The 23,011-nt window shown below is 36.7% G+C and overlaps 1 protein-coding gene across 2 annotated transcripts in view; it reads left to right on the plus strand.

Annotated features, from left to right (window-relative positions):
- LOC128527235 (protocadherin-9) overlaps positions 1–18,605 on the plus strand; it is a 217,276-nt gene extending 198,671 nt beyond the window's left edge. For both annotated transcript variants that reach the window (XM_053499620.1, XM_053499621.1), the window contains 2 exons: positions 15,727–15,913; positions 18,221–18,605. In XM_053499620.1, the coding sequence (XP_053355595.1) occupies positions 15,727–15,913; positions 18,221–18,555 (522 nt within the window). In that variant the 3' untranslated portion in view covers positions 18,556–18,605. The remainder of the gene's footprint in view (positions 1–15,726; positions 15,914–18,220) is intronic.
- Positions 18,606–23,011: the final 4,406 nt, after the last annotated feature.

Below are 23,011 nucleotides of genomic sequence, written 5' to 3' on the forward strand. Positions count from 1 at the left end.
GTCAGGCTTCTAGTTGTAACCCAATAAAGAAGTGTGAAAATGTAATGTTTAATTGGAGCTGATGCAATGATTATGAAAATGATTGAGACAATCATGGACAAACATAACCTAATACTATGATGTAATTATAGTTTTTATATTTAATGTGTATTAAATAACAAGCTGCGTTTTATAAACCTAATTGAAGCTGATGTTGATTGAATAGTTTAAAGTGAACTATCACACAAAATGAAAGGCAAGAACATTCTGTTGACCTTGCAACAATTGTGCACAATTTTTTGTTCAGATTAAATGATTAAAGTTCTTGATAACTACAGTAGCACTAGAGTTTTGGGTCACTGGCAGCCATGTTTATGCAAATGTCCCCAATTATATTGCAGCTCATTTACACCTGGGAAACTATTCACTGGAGATCTTTCTTTCGTTGATCATTTGATAAAACTCTCTTTGGATACTCTGTGATGATGAACACACCTCAGCATTAATCCTTTCTAATTAAACCTCAGTTGGCCATAACATCCTGGACTGAAGATAGCCAGTTCCTGATGTCCTGCAGAAATTAAAATGGAACTAAATGGTCATGTGTTGATGAGAAAACAGAATGATGTTGTAATTGCATCAGGAACTAGTGAGTAACACTCTCTCTCACCAGTGCTTTGGAAAGATTTACAGTGCTGTTCATGCCGGGCATGCAAAACCCTCTGAGCTAATTGGATCTCGGTGGTAAAAAAAAAAAAAAAAAAGATCCATCTTTTGCTAATTAAAGTCTTACAATCTTAGATATTATTGGAAAGCACTATGTATCATAACTAAGAGGGCTGACCTTTAACCTGAAAACAAATGTAACCTTAGAAACAAGATATGAAAAAGAAGTTGACTTATTTCTTTTGCCTGCTAGGTCAAGATAAGAATATTGTACACTGTGCAAGAAAGGGAACACATGCACACACACACACACACACACACATGGAGGTCAAAGTGATGCTGTACTGTATAATGTGGTGTAGAGAAAAAAGAAAAACAAAAAAAAAAAAACAAATGTTGAGACAGTTCTTATTTGATAAACACAGCGGAGCCCAGAAATGTATATATTCCCTAACAGTTTTTTTCTCTGCCCTTCTATTAAAACTGAAATATGGCAACAATTTGTAGCATTATGTTTTATATGCAAAATGCCAGTAGTTGCACCATTGTTGATGCTATCATGTGACCATCAGAAGATAAGCATATGTTATTCATCTTGACGTGTATTAATTTTTCCGGGCCCTCTCCCTCTCTCCATAGACAGAGCATTGTACCTGTTTTAATTCACATTAAAGCACAACAGGAGAACCAAACCCTCATGCAAATACATGTTTATAACCTGAGTTAATGTTCCTAAACATTAGAAGGGTGAAACAAACAAGCATCAGGAATCAGTCTGTTACAGATCTGCCTTGTTGATCAGAGAGATCAGAGAAGAATGCCCAGACTGCTTTATAACCATGGTAAGCAGAAAGGCATTTCAGCTTACACAATCCTCCAACTCTTAAGGTGGATCAGCTTATTGTTTGTTTCTTATTAGGTTAGATATTAATTCTCCTAAAAAAGCCCTTTTTATATTAGTTGCTCACATTTGCATTGTATACGCTAATGCATTTGACACAATCGTGCGCATTAACCAGTATATAAACTGTGCATCCTATAAGTATCTGACTGAAGATTGAAGTCAGGCTTCTATTTCAGAAAACATGGAAGCGCCAAATGATCATCTCATTTCTTTAGTCAGATTTAAATTGCATACGCACAGATAATGAGTCGTGCTAAGCCGTAATAACATCGTAAATAGTTTAATACCCCACGGCCCAAATTTCGTCTCCTCTCTTCCTAATTCTTCACCACTTTAATTAGTTTTGGAATTTGTTGCTGTCAGTCAGTCAGACACTCGTGACACTGATTTGCATATGTTCATGCATTGTATATCTCTTTGATTCCTGGAGGAATCCTTGATACATGATGTGACCTCTGCTTCCTCGGGCTTTATAGAAAAACAACAAAAAAATCTCTGTGGATTCCTGCTTTTCCCGAAGTGCATGAGGAGTGGTCTTACTATACACATCTGCATCAGTTATGTTAATAATAGTAAAGAGATAGGGTGCTTTGTTACTTTGTACAGTCACAAGATAATTGACCTTTATGTGATGGGTACAACAGCAGCAAGCACAACATAGTTCTGCATTCAACACGCACACATATGCATAGACAGTGTTTTATTTATTCATTCATTCACTCATTCATTCAAAGTCAAAAAATCCAAGATCTGTGGATTAAAATATTTCTTCTTCTGCTAACAGATATGCACACATCAACTAACATTACGACTGTAGTAGGTGATTGAAATATTCCTAAATAAAGGCCGAGAGAAAAAGAAAAAAGTTGTACTTAATTATATCTTAATATAGTTTAATATTATAATAATTGAATCACATTATTATTATTATTTTTCACAGCACAGTAAAATGATTTTACTCAGTTAGGACGCTAAAGTCAAAGCATGAAGTCAGCCAGGATGCAGCATCCCTGGAGCATATAGGGTTAAGGGCCTTGCTTAAGAGCCAAACAGTGGCATAAACACAAACATAAACATTATTTACCATTATTTATTTCTGTTTAACATATTTATTGTAAACTGTGTTCTTTATATAAATACTTATATAGATGATACATTCAATTATTTTTAGTGAATGTACATGTACTTAAGAACAACAATTTTATCTCTAATTTAAATGTTAAGTAATGAAAAACAATCAAATGAGTCATATGATAAATTAAATTCCTGTCATGTATCTTATTTAAAAATCTCAACTGCATCTTGACTACACTATTCCGAAAGCCCTATCTACCCTCTTCCATATAAATAAGATGAGGGAGTCCCAAGATTGACTAGTGCTGCAGTTATTGACCTCCAGGTGGCATCATCAGGATTCTAACATCATCTCCTCATCATAGCACAAACTTTCAATTCAGTTCCAGATATATACAGTATACAGTAGATTTAACCAATCTATTACATTTTCTTTTTCCATCTGTCCAGTAATACACGCAGGCCTTCAGAGTTTGCTACCGTTTTACATGTTATTTCGAGACACAAAAATGTCGTTCTATCTCTGTACTGTATGCAATGCTAAAAGTCAGGATGAAATTGAATATAGCAGCCACAAATACGCCACCCTTCGGGATGTCGATGCTAATCCTGTTCAAGTCTGTGAGTGATGTGCGGTAATGTTCAGCTGCCAATAGCAATAGAACTGACGTTCTTTTCAATCCAGTGATTTGTTTTTCCTCCTCCCAAGGACTATATAGAGAAGTATGAGAAGTTTTTCTATAAGTCACTAGGTTTACCATTAATCCCTCAATTACCTGGAGAGACTATTTTATTTATTATTGCCTGATCTGGTTGTTTTGTTGAGAAGTGTGTGTGGCAAAGTAACTTAGATTATTTATAAGCAAATTTGAATTAAACCATAAAACTACTTTACTTTTCTCCTTAATGCTTTTTTTATCTGGGTATTGCACTATCCATTTTAGCTCTCCTTTTTGCCCCCAAGCTTTGTGACTGACAGTGACATTTGGTAGATGTGTCATCCACTGTGTCAGCATGGTTTTCACCCCTCTCCCTCCCCCCCTTTCCCCTACCTCCTCTTTTTCTTTCACTCTTTCTCTCTCTCTCTCTATCTATCTTCAAACCCTCCTCACATGTTCAATCCGCTTCCATTAGCCGTCTATCTTTCTGCCCTTTGCAGTCTGAGCTGTTTGAGTCTAGCTGAGCCAGTCAAGTTGGGTCGTGTTCTGATAAAATGTGTAAGTAAGGACTTTTTCACCCGATACTGCAAAACATGCAACAACCTTCAACTGGAGCATTGAAGTTCACCAGTTTCCGGACTGCTTCTGTGGCTTAGCTGACCAGAAAGGATTTGAAATGCCTCATGTGAAGGAGGCTCTAAGGAAGACTTAGAATTTGTTGTTTAGTAGACTTTATTATACTGATTATTGTGGAAATAATCCGACAAATTTTAACCTAAAAATAAACACATCAGAACATGGTATTTACTCACTTACTCATTGTCTATAATGCTTTATCTTGTATTCAGAGTCACAGGGGGCCTGGAGACTATCCCAGGAGACTCAGGGCATGAGGCGTGGTATGCCCTGGACATGGTGTCAATCCACACAAGCACTATGGCCAATTTGAGAACCCCCAATTAGCCTAATCTGCATGTCTTTGGACTGTGGGGAAAAAAAAAAGTTAACCCGGAGGAAATCCACCATGTACGGGGAGTACATGCAAACTTCATGCACACAGAGACAGTAATCGAGTCTGGCTGGGAATCAAACCCAGACCCAGGAGGTGCAAGTTGACAGCGCTAACAGAACAAAGAAAATCAAAATTTGGTTATAATGTTGGTGTCACGGTTTCATAGTGGTTAACACTGTGGCTTCACACCTCTTTCCTTTGTCGAGAAGTTCTACCTTTGGGTAGATTTGCATGTTCTTTCAATGCTTGGTGAGTTTCCTCCCACAGTCTAAAGACATGAAGATTAGGCTAATTCATAGCAAGACATTTGCCTTGGCATATAAAGCATTTTCAGCATATGAATAAACTGATTGGTTTTATATGCAAAAATATGATTATAGTGTTGGAGATTGGTAATATGGGTAATATTTTTTGTTGGTGCAAACAGATTACTTACATTATTTCTGATTATGTACATTATTAACATAATATAAATTTTTACCTTAAGGAATGAATTGAATTTAAATGCAGAGATAAGACTATGTATATTAATATAATTTTATATAAAAAGACACATATTCAACATTAATGAGTATTTAATGTAATAATCAGCATGTTTTATACCATAACAAAGTCTTCAATAGAGATACTTTATAAACAGCTTAAAAAAAAAAAAAAAAAAAAAAAAACACGGTGTATATGTCACACTGCTTCCAAAAAGGATGCAAAGCTACAACCATGTTAAGTTTTGAGTTGGTAGTTCTATCTCCCGTTTTGTATATCATTTAGAATGATATAATTAGACACCTTGAAATTTTATTTCTGTTTTGGATAGTAAAAAAAATGTTTGGTGTGAAATCTTCAAATGCAGCTTCCCCTCAGTAGGATTTACAGTATACTGGAAATGCATTCCCACTCCTGGCTGGCTCACCAAACTTAACCTCGACGTTAGACTTTCTTAGGAATGCACTTCCCACCCACCACCCCCCCCCACATAATTTTATTTATTCCCTAAATTTAAGAGATCTACTATATTGCTACTCTATATACAGTGTATCCACAGTCAAAATAAAACAAATATATTAAATGCAGCCAGACACTTTTTATTAAAGCTCCTTTTGATCACACACAGTGCAGAAAGCATAAGGCTTATGGTTCTTATGGATTATGCAACTGGAACACCCACACACTGCAACACTCATGACCATGGCCATAAGTGCAGCATTTTTACAAGAAGTATCATTTTTAGCACATGTACACAAGTTACTTGGAGAAATTGTCCAACTGTAGTAGAAATGGTACTAATATATTTTTTTCACTTATTATTCGCTTACGAAATTTCTCTACTTATGTAGATTTCCTATCAGTATACTACCCACTGCTACTTCTGTGCAGATTCAGATTATATTAGAAATATATATGCGCATTTAGGAATTTCTAAAACAACAACCAGGGTTTTTCAACCAGTCTATTTTCTTGGGAATAGTGAATGTTCCGCACATATTTGCTTTTCTCAGAGGAAGTAAATAAGATACGTGTGCTTAAAACGGGGCACTGAAAGAAAATGAACAAAAGAGACAACATTTACATTTTAGAAACATAAAATCATTGTAGGGTAAAATAAACATGTCTAGTTGGATTGATGTTTCAGTTCTGCAAACATTTACTTCTTCTCTCAAAGCAGAAAGAGAAAGGAAGAAGAGAATGAGAATGCTCGTGAACAGCTCTAAGGCGTTCTCCATATGCAGACCAGGGCAAGCGTGAAATACGCATGAAATGCAGACAAACAAAAGATTAGTGTGTGTTTACTCCAGGCACATGTTAAACGTTGTGTTTATAGACATTTGGGCATTATTTCCTTGAAAAGCGCATGGTAGAATTTCATGGACTAGTAAATGCTAATTCTAAATGCAATGGTTGTCATTTTGGGTTAAAAAAAATAAAAGGTAACTGAAATATATCCAAGCCCTTTTAAGCATAGTGGGATCTGATGTGAGATCATTTGCTTTGACTGATTTAGTGTTAGGTCATGAACGATTACTTTTGAACTTTTTTTGGACACAGCTTGTAGCATGTGGTTAATGCTTTGTAGCAAAATGCTGGAGGGTTTCAGAGATCTGTTTCATTCTAGATTGGCTCATTAACACACTACACCCAAAACGTGAGAGAGCTTAACATCAAATGTGCTGGCAGTGATTTAGTGCAGTGGAGCGAACTTCACACCGTGCTAATGGCATTTTACCAAACCTGCAAAAAAAAGCTGATCAAAATACCAAGCTTCATTGTACCAAATTCACAGATGACCACTAAATGGTTAACTAAACAACATTGATAACCAGCTATTCCCCAGCAAACTGGTGACAGGATTCAATTCAATTCAGTTACATTTTATTCGTATAGCACTTTTAACAATTGTCATTGTCGCAAAGCAGCTTTACACAATCAAAAGAATTATTTAAGTTTGTATGGAATGTGAATGTGTATGAATCAAAATGGTCAGATAGTCCCTGATGAGCAAGCCGAGGGCGACCGTGGCAAGGACAAACTCCCTGAAATGGCAATAGGAAGAAACCTTGAGAGGAACCAGACTTAACACGGAACCCATCCTTATTTGGGTGATAACAGATAGCAGGGATTAATCTGCATTCATACTGTGTGTTAGGTGGCAGGTAGTTCAGTATAACAGTTTATGTTAATTGATGTTAATATGAAGTCCATGTAGTTATTGTAGGAAATTCCAGTCCTGAACTATCGAGCAACTGCAGTCAAGTCCAGTCCACAGAGAAAACATCTGTCAACATCATAACCGTCTTTATGGTAAAGTGAAACCATCCCCAGACACTGGACACATCCCAAAGAGACACACGGGGCATCCATGTGACGCCCCGATCTCCAACCAAAAGCGGGGCACCAGGATGGGTCAGACATGTCCAAAAGGCAGAGGGTGTCTGGACAACTGGCAGCTCAGGAATGACATGTGTAGCTCGACAGAGGGAGGGAAAGAAAGGGAGGGGGAGAGAAACGGAAGTATAACAGCATAACTAAAAGGGAGAGCAAGAAGGAAACACAGACATGAGGGTTCCCTGAGATGTAAAGCAACCAATCACCTCACCGTCAGCAAACCTGAGTGATCAATGAAAGTGGGGAAGACAGCATCTAAACATACCATTTTACCATAATACTCTATGTCCATGAGTCCCTTAGATCTGCTCCTTTACCTAAGGCAAATTTATTTAGCCTAGACTAGTCCCGAACACTATTTGGAAGGCTTTTCCATAACTTTGGGGCTTTGTAAAAAAAAAAAAAAAGCTCTGCCCCGATTGCTGTTTTTATAATGCGCAATACTGACAAGCAGCCGGCATCCTTTGATCAAAGTATGCGTGGTGGATCGTAAGACACTAGCAGTTCACTCAGATACTGCGGCGTGATACTATTTAATGCTTCATATGTTAATAGTAGTATTTTAAAATGAATGCAAAATTTTACAGGGAGCCAATGAAGTGAAGATAAGATAAGTGTGATGTGCTCGTATCTTCTGGTTCTAGTGAGGACTCTCACTGCTGCAATCTGGACTAACCGAAGCTTGTTTATGCACCTGGTTAAACAACCAGACAGTAAGGCATTACAATAGTCCAACGTAGAGGTGATAAAAGCATAAACTAGTTTTTCTGCATCGTTTAGTAACAGTATATTTCTGAATTTGGCAATATTTCTGAGGTGGAAGAATGCTATCCTGGAAATATTATCTACATGAGCTTCTAATGAAAGACTAGAATCTATAATTACATGAAAGTCTCCTACTGTTGCACTAGATAGAACGGAAATGCCATCTCATCATGAGGATCATGAACATCTGAGACTCACACATGCATGCAGGGACCAAAGGCGAGTCTATCTAGTCTGATTCCATAGTTAAACCAATTCAACACACATCCCAAAAAAAGTCAATTCCGGCCACATTAGAAAATTACCAGACCACCCAGTTTAGCACAGTCTGCCTCTTACGGAGCCTAGCGGTCAATATTATATACATGAATACCAAATGTTTTAAGAATGCCATGTACAAAATTCTCCCAAAGAATCCTTAAAATGTCTTTTTTGGGAAGAAAAAGAATGTGATTTTGGTTTAGTATGCATTATCCTGAAAACAGCATACTCCCTCGGAAGCATAGTGACGGTAGCATTATGTCATTCTGATGACTTTTATTAACTGGGAAACTGGGCAAATTTGGGGTGTCAATCCTAAAAGAAATTCTGCAGGAGATTCAAGACTGGGTCAGAAGTTTATCTCCAACATAACAATAAACCTATGCACACAGCCAAAGCTGTACTTGAGTGGCCCAATAACCGAAAAACCACTGAATGTCTTTGAATGGCTAAATCAAATCAAATTCTAGACTGACATTTGATTGAGAATCTGTACAAGACCTGAGAATTTATGTATACCAATGTTATCATCAACACCGATAAAACATCGACAATTTTGTTGAGATGAATGGAGTAAAAAAAAGTGTATAAAGATGATAGAAATATATCATAAAGAGCAGCTGGTAATTAAATGATGTGAGTGAAAGTTTATAAAAGCACCAAAATCTATGTTTTTTTGTTAACTACCCTGTCAGTTGCAAAGGTATCACCAAATGGGGAAAAAAATAGTCTGTGTGGAGCTGGTTAAGGGGAAAACAAGTTCAAGACACTATATATCTTATGGTCATCAGTCCAGTGATTATACCACCCTCGATTTCTTTCCAAGGTAATAATCTGATAGTCATTACCTCCAGCCAGCTTTTGCTTATGAGATGCCAGCTAGCTAGATAATGAAGGCTAACACATGCATCCATCTAAATCTTTGAAGCCAGCCAACTACATTTTTCAGACTGTTCCTCATGATACATCACAGGACACTCACTCACTCATCATCTGCATCGCTTAATCCTGTATACAGGGTCGCCAAGTGGCCTGTAGCCTATCCCAGGAGACTTAGTACACAAGGCGGGTCAGGGTGGACATTGTGCCAATCAATCACAGGGCACACAAACACATCCACACACTATGGGCAACTTGAGAACTTTACAGAAGAGTGTAAAAAAAGAAAGATATATATATATATATATATGCAAACCGTTTTCACAAAATTGGATTTTCTGAGCGATATATGCTGAAAGACTACATGGAAAATAAGCAGGTACAGTCTATAACTTTGGATTTTGTGGGTGGGCTAAAAGATGTGTTTAAATAATCAAACCATCCATAATGTAAGTACTTACTGCTGTAAGTAATACAATGTCCAAGTCTTACCTACAGTAAGGTAATACATGGGACATATGTGGGATCTTCAGTACTAATTTTAGAAAGCAACAGATTGCTGTCAAGGTGGAACAGGAAAAGCATCATGTGTTGTAAACGACCTGTGGTAAACTATTAAAGGAATTTAACTGTTGGCTGAGGGAAATGAATGTTTTCCTTTATTGTGTTTATCAATTGAAGTGTTTGTGGGGTTGTTAACTAAGTGCACCTCTTGAGAAAAGGTTTACAAAAACTAAGATTATGCTGGTGTGTTCATACAGAAATAGAGCTGCGTGCTAAAACTTACGGCACCACTGAGTCCTAATACAAATGTAAGCTTCAAAAAAATAACTACATTGGGAAAAAATATAAATAAATATATAAATAAATAAATAAATAAATAAAATACACAGAGGCAAAAGCAGCATCTAGTGATATAGAACGGGTGAGGGATGCTAAACAGAAAAATGTTTTCTATCCATTCCTATGGACTGGCTCTGCAGGAAACATTTATTCTTCTTCAGCCCCCAGAGTTTAAGGAAACAACGCTTTGAAAGCCGCGTGTGGGATAAATAAATTAAAGAAAAAAACATTTTGGGAGATGTGTTTTGGCAATAAGGGGAAATATCCACAGCTTGGCTTTTTAAGCAACACTTACAGCACCATTGAAATGATGTTTGAGATGCATTTAAGCTTCATTCAGACCGTGACTGTGAGCTAAAGCGTATTAGTGTGAATGCTTTGACATTTGTGAGTACTGCAATGATGAAGTCTGGCTCCTTAACATTCATAGCTTTCAAAGTTGGCGAGGCTTGTAAATAAGCACTTGAATTTCTCTATAGAAGAAATGAACATCATTTAATCTCTAACTTTGCAGAGCAGGATTTGGCAAGACATCATGCTTCATCCTTTATCTGTATCCTATTGAAGCTTCAGGCCTGTCTTTAGCATGTCTCTACGGATGGCAAACTTAGGTGAAAGACAGTAAACTTTTGTTACAATGGTAGTCAATTTGTGTTTGATTAACAACTATTGCACGGATGCCAAGAAAAAAAAAACACACACACAGTGCGTTTGAACTCCCCAATCTGATTGGCCTGGAATGTGCTTTATTCATTCTTAACCATTATAAAGTGATAATAGAAATGTTTGGTCATCTACCAATTCCTACCAAGTTATCAGATTTTCTAAATCATACAGTACAAGAGCTATGAACTAGGATGGATGGAGCATAACCCTTGCCTATTCCAAGATATGAGAAGTCAACCAACCACATATTTCCTACTACGGCCGCAGTCACGGAACAGTGTAACACGTTTGGATGAAAGTGCCATCAGCCTCCATCCATATGTAGTGTACATGAGCAGTTTTTCTTTTCAACATTCAGCAATCAAAAGGCCTAGTTTGACTTGAACACCCTTTAAACATACAGTACAATAAATGTTTAATAATTGTCCAATCATTGTGGTATAAGTAGAATAAACGTTATGTGAAATGCTGTTATTGGAAAACAATGAACTTCCATTCCAAAAATTTGTTCAGGGTATTTTTCTCCTTATTTTGTAGACAGCAGCAATGAAGCTCATATGGCACTGATTACACGTAGAATTATCCTAATACTGCTGTGAATACCACTCAAACACACACAGGTACATATGTAAACATGTCTGGAGACATTTAGTCCCAACGCAGATTACTTCCACCTTAAGTGCTTTAAGGTTTGATTACTGTAAGACAAATTCGGGGGAAACCATTCAAACAGAACCAGCATGAGCTCTAAAATCTTCCCAGGCTTCAAAGACGCATTTGGACACAAATTTCCTTCGAAGTCTGTACAGAATCGTATCAGCTCACTAACTTGTTAGCAATTTCCCTTTCCCTGCCATACTAGAGTAAATATCATCCTGTTTGATGAGCATTAGTGTCACGGGCGGAGAGGCAAAGCCAAGGCCTGTGAGGTACGAGGAAAAAAATATATAGAAGAAAAAGATTCTAATAAGGTTCTGGGAAGCTTTATACTGGGGCTTACTAGCACACCAACACGTCGTCATTATACACATAAAGGAGTCAAAGAAGTCTGAACACTGAACTTTAATACCAACTGGGTCGGATTGGATCAGAAAAGTTACATGGAGTTCAGTTTTTATCGATGGTGTTGAGAAATTTTATTTATTCATTTATTTATAACTAGTGGATTTCTTCTCCCTATTATTTCAAATTCAAATGCAAATTTTATTTGTCACATACACAGTCATACACAATACGAAATGCTTATACGACTGCCAGTGACCCTAAAAGAGAATTCAAGCTTATAATAGAAATAAATATGAATAAAAGAAATAAGATAGAAAAATTAAATAGAAAAAATTAAATTAAACTAGGAAAAATAGAACTAAAAATAAAAATAGAAATAGAAATAAGCTGTACATGAAAAATAGAAATATACTGTACTGTACAAAAGCATTTAAGAAATTGAGAAATTTTGATATTTTGTAAGAAAGATGGTGTGCAAATATGCATAGAACAAAGTGTCTTTGTGCAAAGGTTATTAAAGTGTCTTTGTGTACTGGTCCAGGATGTAAACGTAACCATGTACGTAAACAGTGTAGATATGAAGGTAGGTGTGCGTGTGTGCGTATTTATTATTATTATCCCTATTACTGTAGCTATTTTATATGTGCTCAAGTCAAACGGGAACGTTTGATGCAAATAATCACACAACACACTTCTGATAGTCAAAACTCCCTTCATTTCTTTAAATAACCCCCTGATAGTCTAATGCGCTTATCTTAGTGTTTCACCAGTGCCTGGACACCAACAAAGTCAAAGGTTTTATCGACTTCAAGTATGAAACACTAGCCTCCCAGGAACTCCTTTAATGGCCTAAACATGTGTAAATGGCCTGAAGTAATTTCAGGACATCATAGGGGATGGCGCAATAACTCGGAATGAAGTCGGAAATGCCATTCACAATTTGTTCCTTGTATTTAAACAATTTGTACATAGTTTAGGATTTTGTTTTTATAATTTTTCTGCTTTTTTTTTGTTTTGTTTATTTTTTTCTGTAAAAATATTTTTACACAATTTTACTTGTGATTTTTTTCAAAGAGTTCAATTTACACATAATAGCCGTGATTCAATTTTTTTTTTACATAATTCCTTTACTTCCATTTAATACTTTATTTACACATATGATTATCATTTGAGTGATTTTGACACCTGTCAGACCAGCAGGGGACAGAGAGTGTGTGTGTGTGTGTGTGTGTGTGTGTGTGTGTGTGTGTGTGTGTTGGTTTGTGTATTTGTGTGCGAAAAGGAGAGATCGAGGGACAGTTGCCGAGGTCTGGTTGAAACACGGTGACACACACTCTGACTTCTGCTTCTCATTTTGCTCTAATTGAATGTCACTTGCATTCTGGAATCGAGTCATTTGCATGGGGATGAGATGAGCTGACCTTTGCTTTTGATCATAATTACAGCAGAAATTGTGTCAAAAATAAAACCTAATGACACAGGAGTGATATCAAAAATGTCACAAATAAAACAATTCTTTACACTCGTAACTCATCAGTTTTATTTCCTTTTCCTGGTGCAATGCGTAATTATTAGTGGCTATTAGAGTTTTATGAGTTTGGATTAACCATATCGTTATTTCACACATGCTTACTTTTACTTAATGTGTAATTGTTTAAGAAAAAAAAAACAGTGTAGCAAAGGTTGTTATTTACTGTACCTTAGACCTCCAGAACTTTTCCTTTATTAATTAATAGGAAGCATGTCTATCCATTTATAGTTACATATAAGGAACATCCATAAATTAAGTTAGTTCTTATTATCATTTATGTTCACATGGTAATGAATTGTTGCCAAATAAATAAGAAAGTTCGATCCATATACTGTAGATGGCACTGTGGTGTAGTGGTTGGCACTGTGTTGTCACACCTGCAGAGTTGAGGGTCCAAGTCCCACTTTGGGTTTGCATGTTCTCACTGTGCTGGGTGGATTTTCTCCCACAGTCCAAAGACATGTAGATTTGTCTAATTGGTATTTCCAAATTGCTCTTAGTGTTGTGTGTGTGGCCTGCAATGGGTTGCACCCTGTCCACCCTGATCTGTCGTGAGCCTGTACAGGATAAGCATTATAGAAAATAAATGCATGGTTATATACGAATATCTGTGTGTCCACCAACGTCAATGTTGACCCTTGACATGGCCTCCTTGCACGTCCAGCAATTCCAGCTGTAGCCAAACATCATTGATGACTTCGTGTGCTTGTGTGTTACCCTGGAACACCAGCAGCAGGTGCATGATTTTTTAAATGACACCATTGAATTTGTTTGTCTTGTCTTGACATTGTCACTTTTGGATTTCCAGACATGCATAAGAACCAGATGTTCGGAATCTTGTTCAAAACGAGTCTTATCTTGTTATCTTGGTAACTCTTAACCGTCTGACAACATCTGCCTGTGGTGCGTCTAGCTGAAGTATTCCGTTGCTAGCATTGTCTAAATGGGGCATAAAAGTTTGAAGACAAAATGCACAATCAAGATGTTTTCCTTACTTTCTTATACAGTACCAAGTCATGTCAGCTGGACATCACAATGCAAATTTTGTGCATGTGCATTTTGCACATTTTTCTATAACTTTTATAGTGCAACATTTCTTTTGTCCTTTTTTTTATAAACAAATCTGTACAGACAATTTCCCCATATCCCATACCTAATCTGATTACCTCATGTCTAAGTTTCTCCTCCTGAAATGTTTATGTATTTACCATCTGACCAATCAAAACTGAACCAGTAACTGGTCCAGTAAATGATCTTTCCTGACTTTTATTTCTTTCTACATTGTAAAACAATGCTGAAGGCATCCAAAATATGTAGTAATATCCTTTGAACAGTTTATGCTGCTGCAGCAGAGGTACGTTTTGGTCTTCATGAGAGCCAGTTTCATCATGGTGCTTGATGGGTTTTGCAAATTCACAATACATAACAATACTGTCCTTGCAAGAACTATTCCGCGGCAGACCTTCTTGTCTTAAAATAACAACTGATTGTTGTTTCTGTTGTAGTTGTAACTCAATTACCTAATGCCATAAGTGTTATTTCATAGTTTGGAAAGTCTTGTCCGTCTTGTTCTAGAATCATCAAAAACAAGCAACGAAAAAACACTGACTCAGAAAGTGTGTCCAAACTTTTGACTGGTACTGTAAAAAGACAGATAGATAGAGAGAGAGTTAGAGGGAGAGAGAGACAGACAGACAAACAGACAGATAGATTGTATATATCCACTCACAGGATGTCCAGGCTGTTTCTTATCCGTTTGTAACTGAATTACAGATGTCGATGTCTCAATATAATTCAACATGATTTATTGCGCTAAAAGGAACAAGTAGGAAGAGAAAAGCAATACTCTGTTTAAATAACGGGGGGGAAAATCACTTCAGTATTTCTTTCTATTGTTCTACCTGGGACGTCTCCTTTAGAATGCGAAACACTGATCTGTATGACAACTGAAAATCATTAGTATTTTTGAGTTTTTATTCTAAGATGTGCAGTTTGTTTTGTCCCCTAACATGGACCATGTCCACAGTTAGGCTTCAACAAATGTTTAACTATTAAATCTCCTGTGATTGGCTCGTAATGGGCAGATTTTACATCAAACCTTAAAACGGCGTCAGTGTCAGTTGTGTACACTTCCTGTCTCCGGTAGTGTGTGCAATGTGAGTATTCTCACTATAGCTATATGATTTTCCTGAAAGATCTAAGGATGCCAGAGGCAAGCATACGAAAGAAAGTGATGCCGCGTTTTTTTTTTATTTATTTTTTATGTTTTTCCTATAGCGTTGATATAAGCAGGCAAGGAAAAGGAATAACTAACGGCAGACTGTACACACAGGCTAAGTAAGATGCTGTCAGCTCCTGACAGGCACCAGCTCGCTTTCTGGCATTCAGAACACACACAGGCTGTATATTATTGTCTCACACACACTCATTACCCGCTTCTGTGCGACTCCTCATCCCATTCACAGCCGCCACTCGATCATACCCAGGCTGCCACTAAGGCTGAATTCTCCTTGTCTCTGAGTTAGTGTGAACGCAGAACCGTATTGAAAATACTTAATAAATTGCCCTAACGCAGGTGAAACTCTTCTCTTTACTCTTGCAGTCTCAGCGGCGTGTGACCTTTCACCTTCCTGACGGTTCTCAGGAGAGCTGCAGTGACAGCGGTTTGGGTGAGCCAGAGTCTGTCGGGGGTGGAGCTTTGATTTCAAAGCCCCTCCCACTTTCACAGGAAGAGTTCTATGAGCAAGACAAACGAACCGAGGCTGATGGCAACTCCGATCCGAACTCGGGTGAGTCCTGAATCAAACCATTATTTTTTTATTTCATTGGTCATCAACTGATGATTTTTTTCTTTTTTTTTCCACTTTATTATGTGAAAGTCAAGTGTTCTTATCAATATCAAGCCAGAGAAAGTGATGTGATCTCTCGTTTTCTCTGAACTCATACATATTCACGAGCTGTGCATAAGGATGGCCGAAGCTAAACTCCGGGTCCGACTATTTTACACAACAAAAGGCGCGTGGACTGTACTGGGTTATTTGCCCGACTTTCTGTAGGTCACCGAATTACTGAAGGGTTTTTATTCATGAAGGAATAAATCATTCACATCACACACACTTGTAAACACGATATAGAAAAAAAAAACAGAAAAAGAGAAAAAAGACTGCTTTTATATCTATTTTTCTCTGTGTTCTATTAATTGAGGATGACGTGGTTACTTTGCTTTTGTGCTGTGGATGGATTGCAGTTGAAAAAGCACTGACCTTAATGATGAAGGAAAAGAAGTCATTGAAAATACATTGAACTTTCTAGCCAAATTTCTAAAGCCTTAGATTTTCACCTTTAATTGGTACAATTTTTTTTTTCTTTTTCCTGGACAGAATTGGTTAAATATGGAGAACCAATAAAAGCTGCTTAAAATAGAAAAAAAAAAAAAAAACAATTCTAGCAGGTCGTATTCACATTATTTGAGACCAAAAAAAACTCAAACCACAAGAAATGAACTAAACTAAAAGTTTCGATTAGATATGAGTTATGATATAATAATGAATATGAGTGTAATTTGCTATAGCGATGTTTTAATGTTTCGGGGGGCGGGGGGGGACGAAACGTGGCTTTAATTCAAGGATTCAGATTCACTTCTACTTCCTTTTTTTTTCTCCTCTCTGATTTGTATGCAACACCCGAACCTTAAATTTGCTACACCTGTTCAAGATCTTATGCTTGTTCTCCTCTTCTCATGGAAACCGCTTTGTCATATTAAACCTAAATTACACTACATTTGACCTCGGCTGCTGTCTCGGCATCACACTGTCCTCACTTGTCACATGTTCATATGGTCTCCCATGTTTAAGCTCCTTTAATTTACTGCTTCATGTTAAAACCCTTTCCTTTTACCAAAGCAGCAAGTGGTACATTTTTTTTTTCTTGGAAAGCAATACACTTTTAACTCTCTTCCTTTTTTTTCTCTCTCACTATCGAGTCTCCTTTTTCATGCCTAGGCATGGAGTAGTGGGTCGCTTCTTTATTTCCACCTGCACAGATCTCACAGCTGCTGTTGCTCCTATTTAAATAAGAAGCTAGAGCTCAACCCTGGCTCTGTAATCATATTCGTATCTGCAGTGTCGCGGCAAAGTTGAGCAGAAAAAGGAATCGAGATAAGCTTCGGATATATCGTACAATTCTGAGGGATTCTTTAACTTGATGTTAGCGCTTAGGTGAGGAAGGGAAACTTCTATAATCTTAAAGTCCTAGTGCCTAACATGGATCCTGCTGCTTGGTTTGATGCAACATTTGCATGAAACAAGGCGATAGTTATCATAAGATAACATCTTTGACCTCTAACTTCTCTATGCCAGCCATAACACACTCAGAGGAAAGTGCTATCTGGCTTTTTCAACATAAGAAAGGAGTTAAAGTCAAACCGGGATTCTGTGCTGAATTTGTTTTATGGAGAAGTTATAAAACTTCAGTATGGTGATGAGACTCTAAGCTGCAGTAAAACATTCGAATGGTGCAGACGTTTTAAAGTAGGAGGTACATCCCGGCCGGGGTGGCTCGGAGCCCAGTGTGATTTTGGATGTCAGGATTTGAACATGATCGTGAAGCTCCTGTTAAAGGATTTGCATCACAAATGCCCTCTGTGTAAATATCTGCTTTCAACAAAGATGTGACTTTCTCTAAGATGAAAATCATAATGTCAATGGACATCTGGGATTACGTTTTTTTTTTTTTTTTTTTTATCATATGATTCTGCCAAACCAAATTATTATTTCTTTTTTTACTTGGCAATTCCTTTATCAAACAGTGAGACATCTGAGAAAGCTTCCCACTTCTGTGCACTGGTTTTGCAAGTATCTTTACTGGAGCAAGATATATCCAGTAATGTAAAATGTTCACAGCATCACATATTTTAAGTTCTTCTTTGAATTTGAAAGTGTGCAACATTTAGCGACTAAAAATAAAACATATTCACAAATCATTAAAATCTAAATGGTGGCTTAGTGTTTAGGGTCTGCAGGGTCGGGGATCTACTCTTGATTGTTGAGTTATTTCTTCAGAATTCATATCAAAACATTTTTTTTTTCTTTCCACAGATGGACTTTTAGGACCCAGAGGCCTAATGGAAGCAACAGAGATGTGTACACAAGAGTGTCTAGTGCTCGGCCACTCGGATAACTGCTGGATGCCCCCCAAGTCGCCGGCTTCATCCTACGGAGGCGGCCAGAACGAGTGGACGAAAGACAAACTGCAGAATGGTCACACGCTAACCCGTGGCTGGAAGAGCAGCCACGAGCACTTCGGAGACCGGAAATCTTTCAACGTAGGAGGAGTTGGAGTGAGCAGTCACATAACCGACATCCCATTGGCCAGTTTGAAATCCTACCAGGCCTCTTCTGGCACTGAAAACCCAAAGGAGCAACAGCTTTAAGAGCATTTACTCCATTACTGATATTTTATTCCGGTTAAAAAAAAAAAAAAAACAGATTATTTTCTTTTACATTTCCTGTCTCATTTTCTGTCATTTTATTAGATGGATGCTAATGCTGTGTGATAGTGAGACGTACAGATTAGACAAAAAAGTGCTTATTTACAGTTACTATGCGAAATCGAACTTTGCACGGAGATGTCTCAAAACTTTTGTTTCTGAAAAAAAAAAATGATAAACTTGTCTGGGATTTAATGCAAATTGTCATATACAAAACAACAAAAAAAAAGAAAAAAAAGTGTGCATCATCTTAGGGTGGAGACTGCAACTGTTGAAAGAGACAAAAAGGACTTGGGACTTTTGCTGTGTTTTCAAAGCGATAATATGGCTGACCAATATACAGTAAACCAATATTGTGACGTGGTTGTTTATTGAGGTGTTTTTGGGACTTTATTAATCTTAAACAGTGAAGAAAAACGGAGAAAGCATCGTGCTAATACGCTGTTAGTGGAAACCTCGTTTTAGTCTCGTCATCGGTGGAGTGTCTGTAAATATAAATTAATACTAACCGATTTTATGTACTTGTAATACTCACATGGGTTAGATTAACAATCATGGCAGTTGTCATTTATTATTTATTTCTAGGAAGTCAATCCCAGAATTCCACTGATGTTTCTAATGCACCCTCATTAACTCCCCCCCCCCCCCGCCCCCCCATGCAGTGAAAATAATGCAGCCAAAAATGATTTCCTTGGAGATTTACACACTCGTTTTCCTTAACAATCTGTACAGTCGTGCTGGCCTGCTAATTACCCTAATGGATTAAAGTGACAATTTCCAGTACAGACAGATGAGCTGGGAAAAATAAAACCCAAACCTAGAGGACTACCTTTAATCGTGCTGCCAAGAGATAAGGGGAAGGTGATGGGGCATTTAAAACAGAATTGGAACACAGCAAAGGAGTTGGTTTTAGATTTTAGGTGGCAAATATGCATTTATTTATTTCCTCTTTATGTCTGTACAGATAGACAACTGTATCTCTTACTTTTTCTCTCTCTCTCTTTCTCTTCTCTCTCTCACACACACACACACACACGCACACACACACCCTTATACAAAGTACGACCACAACAAAAAAATATCAGTATGTATAAATAAAACCACATGACGTGACTCATACAATTTCACAATTTGCATTTACTTAACAAACATATTTTTTCAAAACTATTTTCTATTATAATATTATTGTAATCACTCGGTTTATACTTATGGAAGTAAAAATTTGATGTCTTAAAAAAAAGAAAATGACACAATGTTACAATTCAACAGCAATATATTTGTAAATGTTTTATTTCAATATTGGTCACTATTGTAATGCAAAATTTAAACTGTGCTTAAAATCCAAAATAGAACATGCAGTCTATAAAATGATTTTTTTCTCCCTTTTTTTTCCCTTTTTAACATCCCTTGTTATATATATATATGAATGTTTTTTTCAAAATCGTGTGTATTTTTGGGTTTCATGTGCTGTGCCTTCGTCAAAATACTGCTAATAGTAATAATAATGATATATATATTTAAAAAATCTAATCGTAGTTTTAAAAATCTTTTTGTTTTTTTAATGACATAGCTATAGAGTTTAATTTTGGCCATTTCCCCCCATAACCAAAAATTTTTAACCCGAACAGCAAAGGCAAAGACGGACAAGAACTTCACACATTATGAAGCATGTTCAAAAAATTTAGGATTGCTTATTTTCCCCTCTTTTTATTTTCGTGTTTTAACTTCCTTTTGTAAGGCATGAACAGCACGTGAAATGAAAAACAGCTTTAATGAGATTACATTATTTCCCATTGTGTGTTTTTTTAGTTCCGTTAATTTGTAGAGCGTTAATTTTGTACACACTAAATGTCGTGTTCATTTTGTACAGCACTTCCACATTTTATGTCCCAATTAAAAAATAAAAAAAAAAAACATTAAAAAAAAACCATAAAAAAAAAAAGTAAGAGCAAGGGGATTGTGTGTATTGCTTTGAGCCAGTGTGTGGTTAGGGGATGTGTGAAATTCTATTGATATTATTCTATTACTGCGTGTTGCCGCTCTACACGTATACAGCTACTGCAATAAATGGGTTAAATTTGTGCACGGATGTGACTTGTGCAATTTATCACCATAATTTACTTTTCTATCATGCACATTACACAGTACACTTCTGTTATTGTTCATTGCTTCATTAGTAGTGCAGATGCTATTTCAGTCAGTTCCTCAGGTGACCACCAGGGGGAAACACTGTTTAATATGTCAAAGGCATATTAAGACTTATTATGTTCCCATGTGGTTTGTTAATTGTATTGCATTAAGACCAAGCATTTAAATTGTGTTTTGTGTTTTAATTAGGTTCTGTTATTCTTGCTTTCTTTTAATAAAAAACAAACAAACAAACAAACAACAAAAAAAAAAACATAGGTGAAAGATCCAAAACACTGTTTCAGTGTTTTACCCTTTTTACCTGGGTTTACTTTTGTTGTCAATTTTCAGGATTATTGTTATTATTATTATTATTAATATTATTATTATTATTATTATTGTTGTTGTTATTATTATTATTACAAATAGCCTTCCTGTATTTCTGCAATCTAAGGTTACTTAAATATTTGTGAAAATTTTCTGTTTTCTGTTGCTTTTCGCCTAAAGTTACCACCATTAAGCAAGACCATGCTGTGCTTCAGAAACTAGTCCTGCAGAGACTGTAACTATGTGAAACCCAGAAATGCTATTTGATAATTAATAACCCTGACATTCTGATGCTGAACTAGCATCCATAGAAATGTCGATTGATTGTTGGGTTTGGCATGACATTTTAACAAAGAGACACAGAGCATCATTTTGCCTCTAATTCTTCCAGACCAGACCATGGATACCAACAACTGGTTGTCCCCAAGTCTTAACCATGACTTAACCTGTGCACTTGGAAATACCCGTGGCTCCAAACCCAGGTGTTGAACAGAGTTCCTTCAGTTGGTTTAGTTACATCTATAATTAAAAAAAAAAAAAAAAAAAATATATATATATATATATTTCCCACAATTTCTCTGCTTATTTCAAATGCTAACTGTATCTGAACCCAATTATTTTCTGGGTGAAGAAAACCATCTGTAGCAAGTTGCATCCTGTAAGGCTGACCAGCTGGTTTGCATTTAAGAAAGAAATTAATAGCGATCCAGTATGCTCACTGCTGACTATGAGTATGTGGCAAAATGTTTTAAATTAAGTACTGACGAACCTCCAGAAGTACTTTCTGACCTTACTTATGATGTTCTGAGTAAAAAGTTTAATCACTTTTCACAATATGGGCAATATTCTGGTGTTTGGTTTTATTATTTTTTTTCCATGATCCGAGACTTCACCTCCAAGCAGTTTATGAAGAAAGACCCTACTCAGACATGCCCGACTTGAAAAGTTACAATTTGTACCACCACTGCAACATTTCAAAGCAGAAAGAATGTTTGTTTAGTTTGACAATATAATACACATGCTTTTATCGCTAAAGCGTAAACACAGCAGCTAGTTCAACCGTAGTTCAAATTGAGCTTTACACCAATATAGAACTCAAGTAGTGCTTCAGTTCTGGCATAATCATCAGCCTTGGTGGTATGACTTTCCCTTTCATTGTAGAAGTGGATCCATTAGAGGTAGAAATAAGTCATTCATTTGCCTTGTACTCACATGCTTTCTCTTACATAGCGGACATAATAACAGCAAGCTGTTGACTCTCGAACTAGATAGGAAGAGTGGCACTGGCTAGACACGCTTTATCACTTGATCTCCATCAGATGGCTTTTTGAGAGATTTTATCTGCTTGTTGTTGAAGACAAGCTATCTATTTATCAGCTATCCATCGCTGACTAGGACAAAAAAAATCCCTAAAAAAACAAAACAAAACAAAAAAAACTCATAAAAAACTAGTTGGCTATTCGTAAGGTGCCCAAACACTACACTTTATTCATTTATTTTGTGCTTTGGTGAAGCAGCAGTTGAATCTCTTAGCTACAGTAAAACAGTGCTACAGTGAGACTCTTAGCTACAGTAAAACATTTGAAAGTGCAAACATTTTAAAGAAGACTCAGAACCGACTGTGGAACGTCTGATCTTTGAAAACACTTGAATAATTTGAGGCTCATTCATCTGGCTAAGGAAACTGTACCGTATACACAACACCATTTGCACATTACAGGAACTTGGCTGGGAATTATTGCCACATCCCGATACAGTCCGAACCATTTTAGAGTTTCAGACGAGAGACAGTTCAATAATGGCTCCGGCATGGTATCCAAGCATTAGTGAAATGTTGGGATAAGTGCATATCTGTAATTTTGTCCCCAGTTTTACTTGAAGGCCCCCTTGTAAGTCTACTTCCCCCGTCCAATATATTAATTCAATATACTGTATATGGTAAAGT

Source organism: Clarias gariepinus, chromosome 6 (genome assembly GCF_024256425.1).
Source record: "Clarias gariepinus isolate MV-2021 ecotype Netherlands chromosome 6, CGAR_prim_01v2, whole genome shotgun sequence".
NCBI lineage: Eukaryota > Metazoa > Chordata > Actinopteri > Siluriformes > Clariidae > Clarias > Clarias gariepinus.